Source organism: Primulina tabacum, chromosome 17, assembly GCF_025594145.1.
Source record: "Primulina tabacum isolate GXHZ01 chromosome 17, ASM2559414v2, whole genome shotgun sequence".
In the NCBI taxonomy this organism is placed as follows: Eukaryota; Viridiplantae; Streptophyta; class Magnoliopsida; order Lamiales; family Gesneriaceae; genus Primulina; species Primulina tabacum.
Window position 1 is genome coordinate 10,430,941 of NC_134566.1, and position 26,385 is coordinate 10,457,325.

At 35.1% G+C, this 26,385-nt stretch overlaps 3 protein-coding genes across 5 annotated transcripts; 2 read left to right on the forward strand and 1 right to left on the reverse strand.

Moving 5' to 3' along the window:
* Positions 1-92: 92 nt before the first annotated feature.
* On the reverse strand, positions 93-2,179 carry LOC142531508 (uncharacterized protein At3g49055). Of its 2 annotated transcripts, none has more exons than XM_075637662.1 (5): positions 1,378-2,179; positions 1,190-1,266; positions 807-918; positions 525-641; positions 93-444 (listed from the first exon to the last, which is right to left on the reverse strand). In XM_075637662.1, exons 1-5 carry the CDS (start codon positions 2,077-2,079, stop codon positions 109-111), a joined length of 1,344 nt encoding a protein of 447 aa, XP_075493777.1. In that variant the 5' UTR covers positions 2,080-2,179; the 3' UTR covers positions 93-108. The 2 variants fall into 2 exon arrangements, with proteins under 2 accessions (XP_075493777.1, XP_075493778.1); XM_075637663.1 differs by having other exon boundaries at positions 176-439.
* A 4,605-nt stretch (positions 2,180-6,784) lies between these two features.
* LOC142531094 (U-box domain-containing protein 32) lies at positions 6,785-12,701 on the forward strand. Of its 2 annotated transcripts, XM_075637121.1 has the most exons (9): positions 6,785-7,179; positions 7,796-7,917; positions 8,148-8,269; positions 8,522-8,626; positions 9,131-9,398; positions 9,554-9,703; positions 10,089-10,616; positions 11,156-11,911; positions 12,349-12,701. In XM_075637121.1, exons 1-9 carry the CDS (start codon positions 7,008-7,010, stop codon positions 12,553-12,555), a joined length of 2,430 nt encoding a protein of 809 aa, XP_075493236.1. In that variant the 5' UTR covers positions 6,785-7,007; the 3' UTR covers positions 12,556-12,701. The 2 variants fall into 2 exon arrangements, with proteins under 2 accessions (XP_075493236.1, XP_075493238.1); XM_075637123.1 differs by lacking the exons at positions 6,785-7,179; positions 7,796-7,917 and having other exon boundaries at positions 8,515-8,626.
* Positions 12,702-13,936: 1,235 nt separating this feature from the next.
* LOC142530753 (short-chain dehydrogenase TIC 32, chloroplastic-like) lies at positions 13,937-26,253 on the forward strand. Its single transcript, XM_075636560.1, has 8 exons — positions 13,937-14,224; positions 23,211-23,442; positions 23,974-24,053; positions 24,256-24,409; positions 24,595-24,673; positions 25,426-25,510; positions 25,774-25,820; positions 25,960-26,253. Exons 1-8 carry the CDS (start codon positions 14,119-14,121, stop codon positions 26,128-26,130), a joined length of 954 nt encoding a protein of 317 aa, XP_075492675.1. The 5' UTR covers positions 13,937-14,118; the 3' UTR covers positions 26,131-26,253.
* The last annotated feature ends 132 nt before the right edge of the window (positions 26,254-26,385 follow it).

A 26,385-nucleotide genomic window follows, 5' to 3' on the forward strand; every position in this document is an offset into this window, starting at 1 on the left:
TACATAATCAAATTCTTTTTGTAGGTTCAACTGTAATTCTTCGATTCATCGGGATCTACTTTCTATTAATAACAATAAGTATTAAAAATTTCTTGGAAAATTTACATACTAGTTATCCAATGCTAGCATTTCAGGTACCATCCGCTTCACATTCCTAACCCCACTGGCAGGACTATTAGCAGGATTCAGAGGGAAAGGCCAACAAATATACCTCATTCTACGCCTAGTACTCTTGCTCTTTTCGCAATCTTCTAATTGCTTCGTTAATTCCTCGATCCTTTCGTGTAATCCTGCAGCTCGGCTGTCAGCCAGCTGAAGGGATCTTTCGGCTGCTTCACGTGCAACATCTGCAGCGTTTACAAGCTCGTTTTTCAGCGTTAGCTTACCATTTGATACGTCCAAAGCTACACTCTTTCTTTCGAGTTCTTGTTTCAAAATGCTGATCTATCAGGAGACAGATATTTAGCGAGTATGATTGGATCAAGAATGGTCATTTAATGGCTATATTTTTCATGTTTCTATACCAGTTTGTCACGCTCCATAACGGCGTTTTTCCCAGCTTCTGCTTCCAATTCACAAGCTTCCCTCCATCTTGTGGCATCTTCTTCAGTTTCTTTGATTTCTAAAAGTAATGCTTCAACCTCGAAAATATGACAAAAAAAGGTTAAAAAAAAATTTATGTTTCCGCGTCTATGGTTAGGTTGTTCAAATTTTTTAAACCGTACACAATAATTTGCGATGACAAATGGTACACCGAGAATATATATGCATTGAACTAGCATTATTCTTAGTTTTGAGCAACTTACATTTTGCATTAGCTTTTCTTCTGTGTCTTCTAATTCTCTGATTTTTCTCGTTCTTTCGGCTAATTTTTCATCTTGCTTGAATGTCATGCTCAGTAGGTGCTCTGTTTCTAACCTATCAATCAAAAAGCACATTGTCACCATTCTTGGCTTAATCAAGTTTTTGTTGTACTCGCACTCTTCTAAAGAATAAGTTGAGCAGAAATTTGCAGCATATCAAGTAACCTAATCTCGAACTCGAAAATTTCAAAATTTTGTACAGTTTTTAAAGCCTGTGTGCATAGTTCGATTGGACTCAGCTACTCAAGTATCTAGAGCTTGGGTCGAGCTTCTCGTAACCGAACGATCAGCTCGGCCCATGTGCTCCATAACCCAACCAAGAACACCTTGATTCTTGTAAAGAGCTCCTCAATTCAGCAATCTCCTGTCGCAAATTCTTCATGATTTTCTCCATAGCTGAAGCCTGAATGTATAATAACAGAAATCTCATCTAAATATGATCATAAACTCATGTTTTTAAGTCATTGAAAAAAATGAATATCACATGTTTTTAGTTTACTATGAACCCTTTTACCAGATTAACAACTTCCTCTGCATGTTCACTGTCGTCTGATTTAGTCCCGGAATTTGCATCCGAATCATTCGATGTCTGATCATTGTATCCAAATCCCATCAAAAATCCGAATCCGACTTTTTGTAAACCCTTTTCGGCAATCTGTAAAATTGCCAATCTTTTTTGCTCATTTTCTCCCTTTAACTTCCTTAAATTCTCCTCCAGTGTCTCTTTCTCCACCAATGCAATTCTAAGCAAGCTGTTGACATCTTTGTTTTCTTCCTCCAAATTCACCAATCTGATCTCTAATTCCCTCTTCTCCTTTATATTTGAATCCTTATAATGATTGAGTTTCAGTGAGATCATATTTATAAGCCTCAAAACAAGATCTGATTCCACTAATAACTCATCATTTTCAAGATCATGTTCATTTTCTTCACGTTCTTCGCCAAAATTTTCGAGCCCGCCCTCTTCTAAACCCGAGATTATTCTCATCAAGCTATCTTTCGCCAAGTTTATAACCTCAAGATTCTTCGTGAAAACCCCGATTTCTCTCCTCAACTGTTCATTCTCCCTCACAAACTCTTCCTCCCTTTCCCTAAGAAGGTTCTTGGCCTTGAAAATTCCGTCCCGGCACCCTCTCTCTTCCGCGGTTTCTTGCAAAGCGTCTTTCTTTTCTTGGATGGAATGTTGATTTTGTTTCTGTAAGTGAGTGAACGCCATTTCCTTCTCTTTGAATCTGGTTTCAAGATTTCGATATGATAAACGAAGGCTTTCAGGTTCTTTCAATACATGATTTTCAGGCGAACTTTCAATGGGTTCCATGATTACTTTTAAAAAAAATTAGAAGATTTTTGTAATTCATAAATATGTATACAGTTTTGTGATCTCTGAGAGAGATACGAGAGAAAAATTAGCAACTACTAGTCAAGACAAGAGGAGTGAAGAAGTTCAGGTAGGTAAATCAGTTGGAATTTATATGTCTATAATCAGGCTTTGGCCCGCTCAAAGAATATTAAATTAATTGTTTAAGAGTTATTAATTTTTTAAATTGAAATGTTTAGGAAAAAATCAGAAGAAGATAAATGAGGAATATGAAGTTAAATTAATTAATGATAATTTTGAAATTATAAAAAAGTATTAATATTAAAAATAGTTAGTATAAAGGGTTTAATTTTAAATAATAATAGTATAGAAATTATATACACGTGAAGATATATATATACACAGTTTTGATATGCTGCACACCTCCCGTGCACACCTATTATGTGAGCACCGATGAGTTGTCACTCACCCATTGGATGTGATGAAATATAGAAAAGTTGTGCATCCAATTGGTGAGTGACACCTCATCGGTGCTCACATAGGTGTGCACGGGAGGTGTGCAGCATATCAAAACTGTATATATACACACATATATATGTGTGTATATATATATGTATGTATGTGAACATAGTTTTGATATGTTATCCATCAACGATGTTTATTTTATATTAATATGCATGCACATCTAATACGCTAACACATAGATGAGCAAGATTAATGAATAATATATCAAAAGTATATGTGAACTTATATGTTATGTCTGTACTATATGTCCTAAAATTATAGCAGTTCCATAATATAGATTGAAGTTTGAGTTGTATATCAAAAAAATAGTTTTTTTTAGTAAATTTGAATAACAATATATAAATACTAAATTAAAATTCTAATTTTATGTATATATTTTATCTCAAAAATATAGTTTTCTTAAATTTAGGTAGTGTGACAAACCAAATTTTGGTGATACAAGAGACCCAAAAAAAAAATTTGCATTAAGATTTCAAAATTTTGCACACAATACATACATATATATTACAATTTAATATAAATTACAAATTTCTGTACAGTAAGTTTTTGTCTAAATTTTAAATATATCGTATTAATTTTTTCCTCTTAATAATTTTATTTTAAATCTTTGTAATAATTTGTTTTTTTCCGAATATAAGTATATTTTGGAGAACTGGTCCCAATCACAGCATCCACATGGATACCCTACAAAATTTTATCCTAAATTTAGATTTTATGAATAATACTTTAAATTTAGGGAATGAAATCCATTTCTATATTATTTCTCAAGAAATTGGGGAGAGTGAAAATAATAATAATAATAATAATAATAACAAATAAATAAATATATGATAAATTTTGAGGAAGTTGATGTATTGTGTAGTAAAAAGTTTCTGTCTAAATTTATAACTTAGATAGAAAATTTAATGGATATTCAAAGTCTCTGTGGCAAAATCTGTTGGAGACCTGCCATGTTGTCATACCTAATAGTCAATATATCAATATGAATATATACCTGATAATGTTAATTTGTTTAATATTATTTTATTTTTTAAAAAATTATACACAATAATATAAGTTTATGTTAAATTTCTTATTTAAGAATTTAAAAGTTATGGTTGCTTATGAAATTTCCAATCACTTGATAAATCATATAAACAAGAAGATGATTAAAAAAGGAATTTTTGAATAAAAAGTAGAGTAGGTATCTTGTAAGACGGTATCACGAATTTTTATCTGTGAGACGGGTCAACTCTACCGATATTCACATTAAAAAGTAATACTCTTAGCATAAAAAGTAATATTTTTTCATAGATAACTCAAATAAGAGATATGTCTCACAAAATATGATCCGTAAGACCGTCTCACACAAGTTTTTGCCCAAAACGTATTTGGTAAAACAATTTTTAGTATTCAATAATATATATTTCTTAGAATCACATAATTCCTATATAATAATTTTAATTTTTACTAAACAATAAAATACTTATACCAGTTCTAATTCAAATCCAATTTTAAATACACGCCAAACAAAGATTTAAGAAATTCTATAATTCCTTTCAAAAAAAAAATTCTATAATTTTGCATTTAGATGACAATAATTCAAGAAATTTTTTCCCTTATTTCTCACAAGTCCAACCTCTAATTTCAAATTTTAAAAAAAATCTTATTCCGAACATTTGATACCAATTTTTATTGTGTTTAATAATAATAATAATAATAATAATAATAATAATAATAATAAAATGAATTAATGTAATGTGATTTTGACACATTAAATTAAATTAAATTAAAGTCTGTAAATTGACATTGATTTTTTTTCCCCCACTTGGGCTCATCGGCCACCGATGCATATTTGAGAATTGATCGTTGTACGAAGTTGACAAAATCAACTTTGAACACTTAAATTATTCTCATTATTATCTATATACAATATTACGTGTATATGAAAATTAATATTTAAAATATCAAAACATTTTTATTTAAAAAATATTTATGCCTTTTTTTATTTTAGAATATTAGCCGGAAAATGGACTTGTTCAAATTATATAACACATAGATTATTTATAGACAAAAACTTGTGTGGGACAATCTCACATGTCGTATTTTGTGAGACAGATCTCTTATTTGGGTCATCCATGAAAAATTATTACTTTTTTATGCTAAGAATATATTAATTTTTATTGTGAATATCGGTAGGGTTGACCCGTCTCACATATAAAGATTCGTGAGATCGTCTCACAAGAGATCTACTCTTATTTCTATATAAACCAAATTATCTTCAACAAATTCCAAATCACTTAAAGTTAGAACAAGAAATCATCATCTCATAAAAAAATAAAAAAAAATAAATTTCATTTTATCTTATTTCTTCAACTATTTTGTGAAAATTTGAACCTTTATAATATGAGTGTTTCCCCCGTAGTAGCAGTCGCATGCCCTTTCAATTCCAATTGTTTTTGGTGTTCAATGACTGAAATTGTAATATTCTATTTCAATATATAGAATTTTAAATTTAAGTAAAAATTATATAAAACACGTTTTAGAATGATGATGGTATGGTAATTTTTTTATTAATACATATTAATTAAGTAAAATTTACTAATATTCACAAGTAGATATTTGTAAGTTACGATAATAAATTTTTTTTTTTTACCTAAATAAACTATTGTTCATCAATCGTATTTACATAAAAGGTAAAAACTTGTGTGAAACGGTTTCATGGGTCGTATTTTGTGAGACATATATTTTATTTAGATAATCCATGAAAAAATATTACTTTTTATGCTAAGAGTATTACTTTTTATTCTGAATATCGATAGGCTTGACCCGTCTCACAGATAAAAAATTGTGAGACCGTATCACAAAAGACCTACTACTACGTAAAAATAATTTTGATGACATGAATCCCTAAATAATAATAAAAACTAGCTCATCGACACATCATTCCATGTTGTACAGTCGTTTTTAGAATTAATTTGATGTATACTCGAATAGAGATAAAGTGCAATTTGAAATGATGGAAAAAAGGGAAACAAAAACAAAAAATCGCCACGAATACACCATTTTGTGTCTATATTATTAATCTCTATTAATAATATAGTAAAATATATTATATTTATAAATGATAAAGATGAATTAAAATAAAGAACATTTTCTAAATTCAAATTTACATAGAAACAATTCTTCCATAATTTTAGTTTGAGTGTAGAGTGGGTCTCTTGTGAGATGGTCTCGCGAATTTTTATCTGTGAAACGGGTCAACTCTACCGATATTCTTAGCATAAAAAGTAATATTCTTAGCATAAAAAGTAATATTTTTTCACGGATAACTCAAATAAGAGATATGTCTCACAAAATATGATCGGTAAGACCGTCTCACGCAAGTTGTTGTTTTGAGTTTATATGAAAGTTCTTACCATTTAGTAATATGTTAATGTAGAGGTCATCAAATTTTAGTCTAAACCAAGAGGAAAAAACCGCAAATTCAAACCGAAAATTGTGAAAGAGAACCGAAAACTACGTTTTTTTTATTTCAATCCAAATAAAATACTGAATTTAAATTCTATATCTATATCTATACTATATATTAAGGTTGGGCCTAATAGAGACAAAATGGACACCAATTTTTTCTCCCATTTTGCCCTTATGTCATACCAATATTACAATTTTTTTTTGTAATTTTAAAAAAAAACTTTTATTTTATTTTTTAAAATTACAACAATTCAAATAATACTTTAGTCTCTCAATATTTTGTAAAATTTCACTTTGCCTTTATGTCATATCAATATTACAACTTTTTTTTTAATTTTAAAAAAGACTTTTATTTTTATTTTTTTAAATTCCAACAATTTAAATAATACTTTAGTTCCTAATCTCTCGATAATTATAAAAAAAGATCGTACACACACGGACCGCGTGTGCAGAGTAGCTAGTATTAAATAAATTCGAAGCTCAATTGTTGTAAAAATTCTCACAAACAACCTTATCTCATATATCGTGTACAAAAGCCAGAAGAAAAGTAAAGGGGAAAACGACTGAAAAAATGGCTGCTTATGGTAAAACATGAACAAAGAAGCCAATTTCTCTGGTATTTGGAATTTAATTTTCATCAACCTGGTTGACCCATTGATCACAAACCAACTAGCACGTAATGTTCAAGTAGTCCTTTTTCGCAAAAATTCAAGAAGAAGAGTTTGTCAGACACCTACAAGGCTAATTTTCTCACTGACCAAGACTTTATTTTTTAACTTCTCTTACCTGATAAAATTTCAATATTCTTCATTCACACTCATCAACTACTGAGCGATTTTGGAATTGGGATGATGGTGGGTCGTGAAGGAGAATCCTTTGATTGTAATCCTACGGTGTACGTTGCTGTGGGAAGAAATGTCAAGCAGGGAAAGTCTTTGCTGGAGTGGGCGGTGACGAGTTTTGAGGGGAGGAAGATATGCCTCTTGCATGTTCACCATCCCACGATTTTGGTCTCACTTTGTAAGCTCAATTCAAAACATGTTCTTTTTCTTGTGGGTGGATGATTTTGCAGATGTGTTTGAATTTGTGTTGAATTGACTGGTGGGTTTTGGATTCTAAACTCAAAGCTGTGGGCTTGGGAAAGAATTGGTTGTGGATTGGTGTACTTTTCACTTTCCGAGCTATTAGTTTCTTCCACTCGTGGTTGTGTCGATATATTAAGTTTTTTCGTTCTCTTCTTGATGGGTGTAGGGAAGTCCTTTTATTTTGTTTGGTAAATTATTTGCTTGAAATCTATTTTGACAAGTTGAATTGGTTCATAACATAATGTATTGTGAATTTGTTTTGTTGTTATTTGTTCTTTGTTTGTTCATCTCTCGGTCCATGTTCTGTAAAATGTCCGCAGTTCGCACCTGTTTATTTACATATAAGTGATATAAAGGATGATGGAAATGAACTGGTTTTTGTGCAAATTGTTTTGGTGTTACTAAATATTTATTTATGGCTGTTACATGTCTGTTTTGTCCAAATGTTATTTTTGATTGAGTGTGGGGCATTTGTCAATGCATTTTCTAACATGAAAAGTTGAATTATTCATCGAAATTGACTTAAGCTTTTGAATGCTCTACGTTTCCAGTGAATGGAAAGCTGCCGGAGAGCAAACTTAAAAATTCGGCTATTAATGCATACGAGGAAACTTACCGGCTAAAGGATCAAAAACTTCTGAATCAGTACCTTCTATTCCTATTCCAGATGGGGGTAGCTATACTATTTATTCTTCCTGTTGCTTTGCATATTAACTGCTGAAATCAGATTTTATCATTTCTTATTAATTATGCTTATAGATGGATAAATAATTAACGGCAATTGTTTACTGATACACTTTAAATCGTTGAAATTTACGTCTTTGCTTATTATTAAGACTTCAAACATGAATTATTATTGTTCATGTATCTCCAAAGAAAGTCAACTACCATGTATTTCTGCAGATACAGGCTGATAAAGTTTTGATAGAAATGAACAATACTGAGAAAGGGATCCTAAAACTTATCGCTCAACACAGAATAAGTCATCTCGTCATGGGAGCTGCAGCTGATACATTCTTAACAAAGTATGAGTTTTTTCCAAACTTTATGCTACCGAACCATCGTTTGTTTTGCGGATACATTGTTTTAGCTGACCGGTTTTTGTAGAAGAGTTAAAAAATTGCGATGCAGCAAACCTTTTTTGTTCCTGTCATTAGGAGATTTAGTTTCATTATATGGCCAATAAAAATGAATAGAACTCTTAGTATTAAAGTCTTAAAGCCTGTTCCGTGTGAGGAGTTCCTTTGGTTACTGATACAGAATTATCTAGATTGCAGGAAATTTTCAGAGATCAAGTCCAATAAAGCTATGATTGTGTGCCAGCAGGCACCATTATCATGTCATATTTGGTTCATTTGCAAAGGAGACCTCATTTATTCAAGGTTTGTTAATATGCAATATTCCTCTTCCATGTCCATCGCCGGACGTTATTAGATGGCTTATAAGACTATACATATGACTCCTTTATCAACTTGGTTTAATTATTTCCGTAAGGACGACGGATATGGATTAGATGCTAGTGGAATTTACTGTGTGAAGTCTTGCTTGCATGACCATGGGCTTGGCATGATATTATTGTAATATCCTGTTGGACATCAGATTGCGAGGAGGGTGTCGATGTGTATGAGAGAATGCAATGAGTTCTTCTAGCAACTTATGCAATCATTGCCGCAAAGTAAGGAGGGGTACAACTTAGTTGATGTACAGTCCATTTGTGAATTCATACTTGCATGGGCCTGTAGGCCCTTGGGCCCAGACATGATGTGATGACTTTGTGAAAGTTCAATAGTCTGGATGCATTTTAGCACAGAAGAAGCTGTTGCTGCTTTTGGGAGTTGATGATATTGTAGTTTACTGACAAAATGGTGTTTCCTTTTCTTGATTAGGCCTGTGGGCAGTGGCTCTTGGTTGACTCCTGTTAGAACCTTGTCTTTTCCCTTAAACGATGGTGGATCAACATTAACACATGATCATGTGGAAAACATGAATGTCACTGCTGAAAATGTGTGTTTCGATCACTCAGCAAGGTCGATAGAAGAGTTGGTTAGCCCTTTGGATTCAACTACTACAGCAGAAAGTGGAAGTAGCTCACCTTTTTTTGAAAAAGTGAAGCTTCAAGAGAACTTGCCATGTTCATCATCTAGCAACTCTTTGGTACGTTCATTTCCTCTCATGGAGAATCATTTAGTACACCTTTGCTGAACTTCTGAGTCCTGAATGTATAAACTTGCGCCTGCAAAAGGCATAAAATGATAATTTTCCACAAATTTGTTCAGTACATCGATTTAATAGAAAATCATTCATTCCAGGATTTCATCTGCCATCAAAATGAAACTAGCGACATTCAAGATAGACTGGAGCATACTCTGAAAGATGTCAAGATCTGGAACCAGAAATTATTCGAAGAGTCATTGAATCGGTGGAGGGCTGAAGAAGATGCCTTTGATGCTGTGCGTAAGGTAAAAATTCATTATTAGATTGTCCTCTTCAATCCTTTCTCCTTTGTTGTCAGTTATATTTTATATCACTATTACTGTAGCCTATTCAAACATGTTGTCCACTAAACAATAAGAATCACCAAGTGTATCTTTCTGTTAATAAAGAGTAGTGGGGCATCTGAAAAGCTCATTCGTTGGTCCTCATAAATTTTAATTGGCTCGAACGAATATATGCCATCTTCAGCTCTCACATATCCATGTAAATGCATGTATACATTCACATATATCCAATCAATGCCATCTTAATAAAAGTTTCTCGACTTGTTCCGAACCGGAAACAAGTGAGAAAGTTGCTCCTTTGTAATTTCTTGAATCAATTGATGCAACTCATCGCACCCTTTTTCAGGCAGAAGCCGCAGAAAGTCAATACAATGAAGAGATGAACCGAAGACAAGAGATTGAGGAGGTATCAACTACGCAGAGCCAAGAAATCCAAATAATGAAAAATCTCCAAGATCAATCTCTGAAAGAACTTCGGCTGATTAGGGATCATATACCTGAATTAGAAAATGAACTAAGCAAAGCCCGTTGCTCAGAGAAAGAGTTAGAGGACAAGATTATTCAAGCAGTGAATCTCATGATAACATTTAAGGGGACTCGGGATAAACTGAGGATAGAGTATGATTCTGCTATCAGAAAAGTTAATAAACTTATGACTTTGGCAAATGATGGTCCTATGGGAATATCAAGTATGCAGTTTTTTGGAGTCTCTTTCTCGGATATTATAGAAGCCACCCAAGATTTTAATCCCTGTCATAGAATTGGCGAGGGACGAAGTGGGAGCGTTTTCAAGGGAGTGCTTTTCCATTCTAAAGTAGCTATAAAGATGTTGCCTTCTTCTGGTTCTCAAAGTGATTCAGAATTCAAGTACGAGGTAGCTCTTACATAAATCTTGACACCATTGTCGGCCACATGTAGTAAAAATGATTTACTGAAGTGTATGTTTTAGTTCAAATACTTTTGTTTAGCTTGATTTTTAATACAGAAATACTTGGGTTATGTTTGGATTTCTTTTTTGGCTAAGAATATTTTGATTGGAAAATATCTTGGAGAATATGATTGTGTATTTTGTTTTGTATTCTTTCCTGTACATGTCATATCATGTGAGAATATGTTTGATTATATATTTTTAATGGTGTGTGGGGTGTTTCAAAACTTCAAATACTGTACTGGATTTGAATATAATATAGTTTTAGAGTATTTTAGAAAGGGGAAATTACTTTTTGAGGATGAAAGGACTAGAAGGTAATGTTTGATTTCATTTTTCGAAGTGGGAAAGGCAGCCAATGAAGTGAATCCAAGACCCCGAATGCACTCTTGTATGCATTATAAAAGCTTATTTTTCGTAATCAGAAGTGAAGTATTATCCTTGATGTCTCTTATATGTGGAACTAAACGCTTCTCTTACCGCAGGTGGAAGTTTTAAGCAGGGTGAGGCACCCAAATCTAGTTTCGCTTATTGGTGCCTGTCCTGAATCCAGGTCACTCGTGTATGAGTACATTGAGAATGGTAGCCTCGAAGATTTCCTCTCCACTCCAGCCAAAATTCACGCTCTTTTATGGCAAACCCGAATAAGAATTGCCATTGAGATATGCAGCGTCCTTGTCTTCTTGCGTGCCAATCATAGTTGTAATGTTCATGGAAACTTGAAACCCTCCAAAATTCTTCTCGATCCCAATTTTGTTTGCAAAATAAGTGACCTCGGAATTTATAATTTGATGTCTCAGAACGGGAATCCTTTTACCTGTAACAATGATCCCGAAATTAAAGCTTATACGGACCCTGAAATTCTTGAAAATGGAGTTCGTACCTCTGAAACTGATGTCTTCCCCTTTGGGATCATTCTCTTACGACTCTTAACCGCAAGACCAGCTAGTACTGTAGTTCAGGATGTGAAATGTGCCTCGGAAAGAGGAAACTTGAATGCTGTTTTAGACCTGTCAGCTGGAGAATGGCCACTCGAGCAAGCTAAGCAGTTGGCTGATTTGGCTTTGAGGTGCTGTGAGGCAAATAGCTTGGATCGACCCGATCTTTCATCTGAAATATGGCTTGTCCTTGAACCGTTGAAGGACTTGTGCCACCAGTCACAGTCAACGTCTACTTCTACAAGCTCGAAATCCAGGAGTCAGCAAAAAGTACCCTCTCATTTTGTGTGTCCTATCCTCCAGGTGCATTTCTCACCTTAAATTTGCACGTTTTTCATGAACTTTTATGCATTTAACAAACTATTTTTGAAACACTCGAGAGTTTGGGGAAACTGTATATTTTATTGTTGGGAAGCACCTTCATTATCCCATTTACGGCTTATGGGGAAAAAACACAATATGCTATCTAGTTTAAAAGATTTATTTTACTCAGTTGATCATCAAATATAAGTTTTGATACGATGTTTTTGAGAGGGGAATCATTAAGAGTTCTAATCTTTTATACTGTCCCATGTGACCACTACTGTGGCATAGTGATTAGAACTTCCTATAGCGCCAGGCGCTCGTTAATTATACTGATACATGGGAGGAGAGCTGTAACTTTGGCAGCAACCTTGTAGAGATGTTGTCTTCCCTCGACTGAGACTCTTTTTTTTGTTTCATTTTCTTTGAATCCGCAGGAAGTTATGAATGATCCATGTATAGCAGCAGATGGTTTCACATACGAAGCCAACGCGATTAAAGGATGGTTTGGTAGTGGACATAAGACTTCACCAATGACAAATCTAAAGCTCGAGAACTGTGACCTTCTTCCCAACTATGCTCTTTATTATGCTATTCAGGAGTGGCAGCAACACACCCAACTCATTTTGTACCAAAATGTATAAATATTTTTAGCGTCAAAAAATGGAAGAAGAAAACCCATTTTCGTGTTATTTACTATCATGTGGTGTTCAAACCAACGAATGTTATTTCAAATGTATATCAACCCTTGTATTCTTTGGGGGTGTAAAGGAGTCTTGTGATTTGATCTGCTACCATGATTGTTGGAGGCGATTCTTTTTTCTAATTTTCATGTGATTAGGATTTTCACGGGTGATATTCATTGAAAATTTAATGTCCGGTCCCAAACAAGTAACACTAGTTTAAACGAAGGCTTCGAATATGCCTTGAGCCTGAAATCACAAAGTAGACCGTTAGAAGGGAACCGTGAGGGTGTCCCGGCGTAGTCCATCCGACGCTCAAGTCAGAGACTGAGGATGTAGGGTGGAGCAGCTAAAAGTGCTGTTGAAAAATAATATATTGAATATCCGAAATATATATTCAAACTTGGTATTTATAGCAGAATACTTGGGCCTGTGATGGATCTTCTACCTTGTTTGGTTGGAGATGGGCCAGGGGTGAATCTTCTACCTTGTTTGGAGATGGGCCAGGGATGGATCTTCTACCTTGTTTGGAGATGGGCCAGGGGTCCAAAATCTGATTTGAGTCTGATCTTAATGGACTCATCTATGTGGTATCAACAAGAATTCGTGACTTTCGAAGATTTGTGGTAATTTATAACTGGATATTTTATCTCAAACATGATATTTTGGTGTTTTGATGAACTATACATCATCGATAAACATATGTTTTCGAAGAATTAAAAATATGCACAACATTTTCAGCCACAGTATGTTCATATCATACAACCACCATGTTACATTTTCAAGAAATATTAATATTCTTCGTTAGTGTTTAAAAAATTCGTTTAAGCAACACCTAATCTCGAGTGCTCCTACGCCTAATCTTCGCAAGGTTTCATTCATGTTTTTGAAACAAAATACTTTTATGAAAAATATAAATAATGAATAAAAAAAGCATGAATATTTTATTTGAAAAATATGATATGCTAATTGTTAATGTTTTTTTTTCCCTGAATGGGAGGAGATGTTTGTTACATTTCGATCAGGAACCTTAAATTTATTGTCAAATATGAGATATTGATGTCAACACAGTGAGTTTTTTTTATTACAATATAATTTTGCAGATTCATGGGGAATTGTTAATTATTACAATACTAAAATTTAAGTTTTTTTAACTATAGATTCATTTAATCTTATTTTTTCTATTATTTTATTGATGGTTTGATTTAAAGTGATTAAATTTTTTGTCAAAATTTAAAAAATTTGATCTTGAAACTCGAACACTCTCGGCTCTCGCTTGTTTTGGAAATCTTTACACAAATACTTTTTTATGTTACCATATAATATTATTATATATAATAAATATTTAAAAATCAATACCAAATTGGGAGGCTATGGAATGGAATGGATCAGCATCGGTCGCGGAAAATTTGAACTAGATAAAACTGAATCCGGCCATTTTACACACCTACAACCAAGTGTAGCAGTAACTTCACCTTGACTTGAAGGTTCTTTATGCAGTAATTTGATGATCAACGGAGAAAGATGTGGTTGTTTAGCAGAAAAGGGGCGTCTGGATTCTCGGCTACCTCCACGGCGGAGCAAGTTACTGAAGGGATAGATGGGTCGGGTCTCACCGCCGTTGTTACAGGTTCTTTTCTGCTTCCTTTTCAGTGTTGTGCGTACTTTGGATGGGGGGGGTGGGGTGTGGTTAATTTCTATTTCTTATGGTTATGCTATTTTACGTTGATGATCAAAGTTTTAGTTTGCAATTCTGGGATATTTTGTGTCAAACATTAGTTCACTGTTGAGAAAGTTGAGTTCTTTGCTGTTTATGATTGGTCTCCAGTGTGTTTTTCTCTGGGAATTTCGAGCTTGGGAATGTGATAGCTTACTTGTCTTTAGTAAATTGTTACATTACTAGGTGGACAGAGCAAGTAGTATCGTGCATCAAGTTTACAATGCTGTAAATTCACTTCAAGAATTGTAATGTGTAACTCACGGCGAAAGCGTTTACGGAGAACATATAGTTTGTTGAAAAGAATGTAGAAGCAATGAATGAACTTTCTTGTGTTATCATTCAGATAATGTAAGTAGCAGTTCCGAAAGATTATTCCTGTTATATTTCAGGTTGGATATGTAACCCTTTTTGTAAATATAGAATGTGGATCGGACTCAAGATTCATGCATTAGGCACATGACCGACATTTGGTAAATTACAGAACATTTTATTCGATCTCTTTTAAAGGAATTTTATTACTTGATATATTTTCCTTTTTTATCTTTAATAATTTGCCTTTCTAGACATGAGGATAATCTCGAAATTGATGATATGATCTCTTATAAATTCAATATGTGATATAAGACTATATTTTGATATGACTCGTAATATCTTTAAGATATGATCCTTGTTTTAAAAAGAGTTTGTTTCCTAATGAAATTGGTTTTTCTATGTTAAATGGGACTCAAAGGAGAAGAAACAAAAGGGTGAGAGAGTGACGATACAGAGCAAAAACTTTCGGAGAGACAGAGATGCATTTGTACGAAGAAAAGGTTTTCTGATTGAAGCCATCTCGTGATTGATAACTTGTTGCTGTGAAGTGCTGCCAACATCCGAAGACAACACCTAATCACCGTGTTGATTAGTGTGTGGAGTTTTGAAGAATTTTTTCACTTCTCAGTTGATGCATCCTATGTATTTTCGTTATACGGTTTGTTAGAGGTTTAGGATGCAATTTGTTACTCGCCTTAATAAGGGAGTTGTTTTATTCTTTCACTAGTATTGATTTTTGTAAACTTACAAGTTTTTCTAGTGAATTATTTTGCCCTGAGGCACCGCGCAAGTATTTTATACTTGTGCATAATTTACATCTCGTATCTCGTATTATTATCATTATTCCAGCTACGTGTAGGTGTGTTAAAATCATAATTTCCGCTGCATGTTGTCGTGGGTGTTACAACACCTACGCACAACACCTATATTCTGAAACACACAACACTCACTCTCAACTCACACATACACTGTGGAAACAGAACTTTCAATTGGTATCAGAGCTTCCACTTGACGCTATTAAGTGAGATCCTGTTTTGTTTTGTTTTCAGAGTGAAAAGGAATTATGGAAGGATCAACAAATACTGTTTTTAGGCCTCCCGTGTTGGATTGATCAAACTATGCATTGTGGAAAGTAAAGATGAGGGTTTTTATTAAATCCATTGAAGAAAGAGCTTGGCAACGTGTACTTGATGGTTGGAGTCCACCAAAACTCGAGGATGCTGATGGAGACACACGGCTCAAACCTGAAAGTACATGGACTGTCGATGAAGTGCAAACTTCAAACTTTAATTCCAAGGCTCTCAATACTATATTTTCATCTGTTGACACAAGGATGTTTAATTTAATCACCACTTGTGTATGCGCCAAAGATGCTTGGGAGATACTCCAGAAGCACTGTGAAGGATCCGCAAGTGTGCGTAAAACTAGGCTAAGGATGGTGACATCAAAGTTCGAAAGTTTGAGAATGGAGGACAAGGAGTCTATTCTTGAGTATGACTGCCGGTTGAGACAACTCTCAAATGAATCACATGGCCTAGGAGATCCCATACCAAATGAAAGATTGGTGAACAAGGTTCTAAGATCTCTTCCTGAGAGATTCAATGTCAAAGTTTGCGCTATTGAAGAATCTAAAGACACTTCAACGATCAACTTGGATGAACTAATGAGTTCTCTCAGAACTTTTGAGATGAATCTTGATCTACAAAGGAAGGACAAAGGGAAGACAATAGCCTTTGAAGCCTCAACCGAATCTTATGATGAAATCCTTCAAATATCTAAAGAGGTGGATAAGTCTGATTTAGGTGAAGAATCGATCTCTCTGTTTACTAAGAAATTTGGTGATTACTTGAAGACTATGAGAGAAAAGAAGAAAATTGGACAAAAATCTGAACTGCCCAATAACACCACTTTTGCAAAAGCTCAAAAGTTTACTCCTATGAAAGGACAGTTTCGACCAAAAACCGAAGTGCAAATCCAATCTAATGTCAGAAACCTGGACTCGGTGCAATGTAGAGAGTGTTCGGGATATGGACACTATGCCAATGAGTGTGCCAATCGACTTAGGAAAAACAAAGGCATGACTGTCACCCTGAGTGATGAAGAGTCTGATGATGATCAAGGATCAAGTGAATCTGAAAATCACACATCGTTATCTTCTGTGATCAAGGAAAAACGCTCAATGCAAATCAATCCTTTGGGTGTTGCCACAGGTGTTGCAATACCTGGCCGCAACACCTCTTCGAATTCACTATGTCTTAAATCTACAACCCTTGCCTGCAAGTCAGTCTGAAACTCAAGAGGTAGATGATGATGAAGTCACTCTAGAAAGTGTGCAGACGATGTACGAAGAATTATATGAAGACTGGATCAAAAGAACTAAAGGAAATGCAATTCTCTCCAAAGAGAATGCCGAGTTAAAGTCACAAATTTCACGACTTGAAGTAATCTTAAGCAAGAAAGATTTGGAATTATGCAAAGTCAAAGAGGAACTTGGAGAAGCAACTCAGATTCTTGCCAAGATGAATTCAAGTTCATCCAAACTTGATTCACTTTTGATGATTGGACAAAATGACAAAGCTGGACTTGGTTATCCGAACAGTCTGTTCGAAATTGGAGAATCTTCCAATACTGAGAGAAAACCAACTATTTTTGTCAAAGGAAGTGTTGAAACCTCAAATGCTACACAAACTGAAAAAGGTGCTCCATCTAAAAGGCAAATATCTACCAAGAAGTCCAAATCCAGAAAACGCCACTTTATCTGCCACTATTGTTTTAGACCTGGTCATATCAAACCCTACTGCTTTAAACTGAGAGATGATTACAAGAGATGGGAATCAGAACAGGTGTTGCCACAGGTGTTGTATAACACCCGACGCAACACTGCCAACAGAAAACCGACGGTAAAAAGGGTTTGGGTACCAAAGGCTAAGATTCAATGTTCCGTTATTTATACTTCATTAAAGACTAACATTGCAGGAATATGGTACTTTGACAGTGGCTGTTCGCGCCACATGACAGGTTCTAAAGACCATTTGATTGACTATGTTGAACTGAGGAGTGGTCATGTGACATATGGTGGTGGTGCTAAAGGAAGAATTGCTGGCAAAGGAACCTTGAATGTTGATGGACTGCCTAATCTACACAATGTGCTTTATGTCGAAGGGCTTAACTCAAACTTAATAAGCATAAGTCAACTTTGTGATGACGGTTTGCATGTTAAGTTTGATAAAGACAATTGTGAAGTGTTTGATAATTCTAATACTCGTATTTTGACAGGTACAAAAGGTCTGCTGATAATTGCTATCAACTTGGAGAAGACTTAGTATGCAATCATTCAAAAGTAAGTGAACTAAACTTGTGGCATCAAAAATTGGGACATGCAAACTTCAAGACATTAAAGAATCTTGGTAAGTACGATGCTGTGAGAGGTATGCCTAATTTATCCTCTGGAATTCCGTATGTTTGTGGTGCATGTCAAAAGGGTAAGCAAACACGTGTTCCCCATCAAGTGTTGCAACACTTTGGGACAACACGGTGTCTTGAACTCTTGCACATGGATCTTATGGGTCCAATGGAAGTGGAAAGTCTTGGAGGTAAGAAGTATTCATGCGTTTGTGTGGATGATTTCTCTCGCTTTACTTGGGTAAGATTTCTTAGAGAAAAATCCGATACATTTGATGTTTTCAAGAAATTACATGCTAAGATTACTAATCTACATAATCTGAGGGTTGGTAAGATAAGGACTGACAATGGTAAAGAATTTGAAAACTCACACTTTATATCATTTTGTGAAAAGAGAGGGATAACTCATGAATTTTCGGCCCCTAAGACTCCTCAACAAAATGGAATAGCCGAAAGGAAGAATAGGACACTGCAAGAAATGGCTAGGGTCATGTTAAGTTCAAAGAATATTTCAAAGAGATTTTGGGCCGAGGCCTTGAACACAGCATGTCATATTTCAAATCGTGTGTACTTAAGAAGTGGTTCTACTATGACATCCTATGAAATCATCATGGGAAAGAGGCCGAACCTTAAGTATTTTCATGTCTTTGGGTGTGTATGTTATGTTTTGAATGACCGAGACCATCTTGCAAAGTTTGACTCTAAAAGTGACAAATGTTTATTCGTTGGTTATTCATCTAATAGTCGTGCCTATCGCGTGTATAATCTGAGAACAAGAACGACTATGGATTCTATTAACGTTGTTTTTGATGATCTTGCAGATCTAACGGGAAAAACAATCGAGGATGATATTGATGGGCTGCTGAACGAAAGTGAGACACTGCCTAACACAGATGTTGTACCCGGTGTTGTAACACCGGAGACAACACCTGCACTGGCAGAATCAAATGATGAACTAGGAAAGTATACTGAGAATGATGACAGTGTAACCAATGAAGAGATTGATATTCCCAACAAGGTTCAGAAAAATCATCCATCATCTCAGATCATTGGAGAAACATTTGGAGGAATGCAAACGAGAAGAAAGGAGAAGGTAGACTATCGCAAAATGATGGGACTAGTATGCATGACTTCCGTATACTCTCAAGTAAGTCACTCTTGTTTTGTTTCACTCATGGAACCCAAAAATATAAATGAAGCCTTAAAAGATGAATTTTGGGTTGATGCAATGCATGAGGAACTTGAACAATTTGTTAGGAATGATGTGTGGGATTTGGTTCCCAGACCCGATAATGTGAATATTATTGGAACCAAATGGATCTTTAAAAACAAAACTGATGAATCTGGAATTGTTGTGAGAAATAAAGCTAGGCTAGTGGCTCAAGGGTATACTCAAATTGAAGGAATTGATTTTGATGAAACGTTTGCCCATGTTGCCCGGATTGAATCGGTTAGACTTTTACTTGCTATTGCATGTTACATGGACATAAAATTATATCAAATGGATGTGAAAAGTGCCTTTTTGAATGGCATCTTGAAAGAAGAACCTTATGTAAGCCAACCTAAAGGATTTGAAGATCCACACCACCCGAACCATGTCTACAAGTTGAAGAAAGCACTCTATGGACTTAAACAAGCTCCAAGAGCATGGTATGGAAGGCTTACTGAATATCTGCTTGACTTAGGCTTCAAAAGAGGTGAGGTTGATAAAACCCTTTTTATTCAAAAATCGAAGCATGATATTCTTGTGTGTTAAATTTATGTGGATGACATCATTTTTGGTGCTTCTTCTCAAAAGCATGTTGATGAATTTGTTAAATGCATGTCTACCACATTTGAAATGAGCATGGTAGGAGAATTAAGTTTCTTTCTTGGATTGCAAATTAAACAAATGCATGATGGCATCTTTCTATGTCAATCCAAGTATGCCAAGAATTTGGTGAAGAAATTCTCTACTGAGAACACTAAGCACGTGAAAACACCAATGGGGTCGACTGAAAAATTGTCCAAAGACGATGTTGCGGCAGGTGTTGACAACACCCAGTATCGCAGCATCATAGGCAGTCTTCTTTACTTAAGTGCAAGTCGTCCCGACATCATGTTTAGTGTTTGTTTGTGTGCTAGGTACCAGGCTGATCCTAAAGTCGCTCATCTAAAGGCTGTCAAAAGAATTTTGCGATATATATCTGGAACAGTTGACTTAGGTTTATGGTACACCAAAGAAACAAACACCAATTTAGTGGGCTTTAGTGATGCTGACTGGGCTGAAAACTTAGATGATAGGAAAAGTACCACGGGTGGGTGTTTTTATCTTGGTAACAATTTGGTGTCATGGTATAGTAAAAAGCAAAATTGTGTATCTCTGTCCACTGCTGAATCTGAATATGTTGCAGCTGCTAGCTGTTGTTCACAACTTTTGTGGATGAATCAAATGATTAAAGACTATGGTTTCAACAGTGACACCTTAATTGTATACCTTGACAATTCAAGTGCAATTGATATTTCAAAAAATCCAGTACAACACTCTCGAACGAAACACATAGACATTAGACATCATTTTATTCGAGATTTGGTTGATAAGGGTACAATTCGAATGGAATTTGTTGGAACTGAGAACCAACTGGCTGATATCTTTACAAAACCATTGGATTTTGAGAGATTTTCCAATCTTAGGAAGTCTCTCAGCTTGTGTACACAATGATCACTCACGGATGTTGTCCTCGGTGTTACAACACCTGTGGACAACACCCAGCATGCATGTGCATTTTATTTTTAGGATGCTAGACATATTGCATACATCCTGCTTTGTGTGAAGCCTGTACAAGTGTAGGATACTGAATGGCGTGCTCTCAGTTGTGAATCAAACTTTCCATCAATATTCTCCAAAGAATGGTGTGTGCTCAATCTAAGTCATAAAGCTGTTGAGGATGATCGTGTACCACATGATCTTGTCCAATGTAGATAATGACTTAGAAAATTCTTGAGCAATATGGTGGAAAATAGAAAAGAGAATAAAATAGAACAAAAAAAATGTTTAGAAGAAAATGGAAAAAGCTACCTAGAGGAGTCCAATGAAGACCGTTCTTCTAGTGTGGGAGCTACCACTTCTAAGTCAAAATACAGATGGAAAAAGCTACCTAGAGGAGTCCTATGAAGACCGTTCTTCTAGAGTGGGAGCTACCATGTCTGAATTAAAAATGTTCAAGAAAGTTTGAGTCCAACTTGTGAGTGTTGCCAAGAGGTGTTGCCAACACCTAAGTACAGACTGATCACAGTTTGATCACATGCGTGTGCATTTCATTTTTGATCATACTTTAGGCATAAATTTAAGTCATTCATACTGTTGTTTTGTGAATTCATCATGTCCAGTGGGCTATCAGTTTTTAATTCATGAAATACGAAGAAAACCCTAACCGACTTAATTTTGAAATATCTTGATTGCTAATTGTTTGTGGGGTTAATTCGATCTATTGCTGACTGGTTACTTGAAATAATAAGTACACTGGTTCAGAAAGTTACCGTTGGGTGAGAGTAAAAATTGAGTTGAAAAGGTGCTGAAGTTGCGGCTCAACAGAATGTTACCGTTGGAGAGGTGTGCTTAAATATTTAGGGATAAATAAGGAACAACTTTACGGCTTACTATTTTCCCTCATATTTTAAAATCTCTCCTACCCTAACTATTTGTTTTCTTTTTCGCGCAAAAGTATCTGTGTTCTTCGTAAATTTCTGTCTTCTTCGAACTTCCCTACTTTGCTATTCTCTATTTCGCAGATGACTGGCTTTGATCCTCAAGACATTAGGAGTGAAGTGGCTGACTATGAGCTTCTGCTGGGTGAAAGTGTCCATTCTGGACAAAAAGGGGGAGTAGATATGTAGATACAGATATAGCTGGAACCAGTGGAGCAAAAATGGCTGATGATGATGGCAGTAATGAAGGATAATGAGATTTTGAGTTTTTTTTCTCTCTTGATGGTTTTAGTATTTTAGTTGTCCTTTTATTCTCTCTGATCTTTGTCCCTCCTGATTAATGAACTATTTCGGTGTTATGATCTGAATGTTGCAACATCTAACATACAACACCTGTGTGAACTGTATTTTTCATCAGGGGAAGGCTTAACGGTAGAATTCAGGGGGAGTCAACTAAAGTTGGCTGAGTCACTGATTTACTAACTCAGGGGGAGCTGAGATGTACAACCATTTTTGGGTTGTTTTGTCCAGAAAGGCAAAAAGGGGGAGATTGAAAGGAATTTTATTCCTTGATATATTTTCCTTTTTTATCTTTAATATTTTGCCTTTCTAGACATGAGGATAATCTCGAAATTGATGATATGATCTCTTATAAATTCAATATGTGATATAAGACTATATTTTGATATGACTCGTAATATCTTTAAGATATGATATCATAATATCTTTAAGATATGATATCACAATATGTTTAAGATATTATCCTTGTTTTAAAAAGAGTTTGTTTCCTAATGAAATTGGTTTTTCTATGTTAAATAGGACTCAAAAGAGAAGAAACAAAAAGGTGAGAGAGTGACGATACAGAGCAAAAACTTTCGGAGAGACAGAGATGCATTTGTACGAAGAAAAGGTTTTCTGATTGAAGCCATCTCGTGATTGATAACTTGTTGCCCGAAGACAACACCTAATCACCGTGTTGATTAGTGTGTGGAGTTTTGAAGAATTTTTTCACTTCTCAGTTGATGCATCCTATGTATTTTGGTTATACGGTTTGTTAGAGGTTTAGGATGCAATTTGTTACTCGCCTTAATAAGGGAGTTGTTTTATTCTTTCACTAGTATTGGTTTTTGTAAACTTACAAGTTTTTCTAGTGAATTATTTTGCCCTGAGGCACCGCGCAAGTATTTTATACTTGTGCATAATTTACATCTCGTATCTCGTATTATTATCATTATTCCAGCTACGTGTAGGTGTGTTAAAATCATAATTTCCGCTGCATGTTGTCGTGGGTGTTACAACACCTACGCACAACACCTATATTCTGAAACACACAACACTCACTCTCAACTCACACATACACTGTGGAAACAGAACTTTCAGCATCCATGTGTTCGTACAACTTATTCAGGAAAAGAAATTATACGAGTACATTCAATAGTTGACCACTTTTTACTGTATTTCATGCTATAAGAAACTAATATCATTATAATTATAGGAGCTTCAAGTGGTATTGGAGCAGAAACATCAAGGGTTCTTGCACTGCGTGGTGTCCATGTCATAATGGCTGTCAGAAATCTCTGTACTGGAAACGAGGTCAAACAAGAAATTGTTAAACAAGTTCCCAATGCAAGAGTTGATGCTATGGAGTTAGATCTCAGTTCAATTGCATCGATCAGGAAGTTTGCGTCAAAGTTCAATTCCTTGAACCTACCACTAAATATACTCATGTAAGAGATGTGAATCACAACCGAGACAAAACTTGTTTACATTGGACTATCTTGTTTTCCAGAGTAGGGGTGGAGATTTTTACAATTGGGTCTCGAACCCAGACCTCGTCCCAAACTTAGAATCTTTGTGCCAAATGGGCCACAAACCATTGGCAACATCGGAGTATTTTTTATTAATATACAAGACAACACATTTCACTTTTTGGTATTTAACTTTGTTGATCCAGATTTAGTTGGACCATGTTTTAATGCTTGCATTTAATGAGGTTTTAATCTGAAAATAACAAGAGTCCTTGTTGCCACTTATATTTCTTGTTATTTCTTCTCACACCTTCTTTAGTTATCATACTAAATCCTCGGTACCACTTCTCTCAATAAATGCGGAAGTATATGCTTGGTGCTGCTAATAAGTATTGATATGCGTTACTCAACTTTTAATTTGTCACTTTTTTGAAAAATATTTAGGCAGTTTCCGTGCCTAAACTATGGCAAGTATTACTTTCTCTGATTAGATATTTGGCTCTCCTCTAGTAATAATGCTGGAGTTATGGCAACACCTTTCACGCTTTCAAAAGACAACATAGAGCTGCAGTTTGCAACAAATCACGTGGGTGAGATCCGCATTCATCTTCAACATAAAATGTAAAATTTACTGGAAAGATATATATGACTTAAGTTGTTTTAACTCTTGCATGGGGAAAGTGGAACAACCATTCGAATTTGGATAGTAGGCAGGTGGATGATTTCAGTTTTCCTAGTTAAGAATTTTCTAGTCTTACTTCATCCTGTTACTCATGCATTCTCTTCCCACAGGACATTTCCTACTGACAGATTTGATGTTGGAGACCATGAAGAGAACAGCTAGCGAAAGTAGTCGAGAAGGAAGGATTGTCAATGTCTCATCCCGGCGACACAAGTTTTCATATCCTGAAGGGATCTGCTTTGATAAAATTACTGATCAATCAAGGTGAAGCCATTTTACCACAGACCGTCCACTAACCTTATCGAGAGGGGAAGTTAAAAAAATGGTATCATCAACCATTAATGGGAAGAGATTCACACAAAAGCTACATCATTTCCCAGTTTATGTTGCAAGTTTTATTGATTAAGTTCTTTCCTTTCTGCTACATACTAATTTTTTTGCAAGTGCAGGTATAACCGCTTATCTGCATACGGACAATCAAAACTTGCTAATGTGCTACATGCTAATGAACTAGCAAGGCGTTTGAAGGTAAAATACATATTAAGAAATGTCAGTTTGCTACTTTCTATGTTAATGACTTTTTCATGCAGTCAGAGAGAAATCTTACCAACGCTGTAATGATGCAACATTGACTCCTCAATAAATTGTAAAGTGGTTAATAAGTTTGAGAAGATTCCCCACCTAGAAGGCCATTCTTCTGGGCTTGGGTTGTCCGCTTGGCTTATGACTCAATATTGCTACTAATATTGTGGGTGGCCTAAGAAAGGATTATCATTGGGCTACTGTCAACAACGTGAACTATGTTCACATTATAGGCTAAATTAAGGTGCATGTACTAAATACTTATAAATGGAGCAGATTGTCCACAAGAAATTACAGAGTGGACAATAAATTGGGAGGCTCTTCTGCCTCTAGAGCTGAAATTGGGTTCTCCTAGCAACTTATGGCCTAACATACATGGTTACAGTTTGCGATAAAATTTCCGATCGATGTTCTGAGGTTTAAATACATTGACTTGAAGCTGAACTTATACTTTCAACTGGTTTGATTATCAAATCTGGCTAGGAAAATGAACCTTTCAGAGTATTAACAGCCCATTTGCCTATACTATGAGTCTGAGAAGACAGATACTACCAACCACTTTATGTAAAAGCTAACATGTTGGAGAGGGTTGCATACTTGTATTAAAACAATTTACGCTTTTGTATTGAGTGTGATTGTAATGTTGGTCATTATGTTAGCTATAATATTTTGTAAGAAACTGAGTGATTTCATTGAAGGAAGAGAACGTCGAGATAACAGCCAACTCACTTCATCCAGGAGCAATTGCCACCAACTTGTTTCGTCATTTTGGATTTGTTAATGGTAACAAATCTCTTCTTGTTTGATGGTTTCTTACTCCGTCATTCACACGTTTGAAATTGAAAACTGTATGAAGGATATAGGCTCAAAGTTATGTAATGGCTATTGTAACCATGTGTTCTTACAGCTGCTTACCTTCATTCTCGTGTACTTTGTACAACAATACCTATAATTTGGGAACCCTGCAAGGTTTAGATCACTTATACATGGGTATCGCCTTATTTATCTCATATCTAAACAATTTCTCTACCTTTGGAGTAATCCAGGCCTTGTTGCTGTTCTTGTTAAGCATGTGATGAAAAATGTTCAGCAGGTAACAGTTCTCGTGCTTAATTTGAGGATCGATTCAGTTAATAAAATACGAAAGACAGTGCTATGTCTAGCTAAATACCATCCGATTATGAAATTTTATTTGTTGTATATGTGATGTTTTCATGTGGCATGTAATGCAGGGAGCAGCAACAACCTGCTATGTGGCATTGCATCCAGATGTTAAGGGTGTGAGTGGGAAGTATTACTCGGACTGTGCGTTAGCTGAGACAAGCTTGCAAGCTAAGGATCATGAACTGGCCAAAAAATTGTGGGATTTCACGAGTAGTGCGATAGACCAATCCAAGGCCTAGCCAAAATTTCATTCAACTGATTGAGCTCTGAACTATTCTGTACTCTAGGATTTTCCACCAGTTTACATTAATTGTCCTGTAAAATTTGTTTCTCAATTATCTAGGTTCAAACTCTCGATTTCATATATTTCGACAAGATCTAGATACCACAAAAATAAGAGAATAGGATCATTAGTATGGTTTAAAAAATTTTCCCCTCCCATACTAGATAACTGCCGAAATATATGTTAATCGCTTAGAGAGATGTTGCAAAAA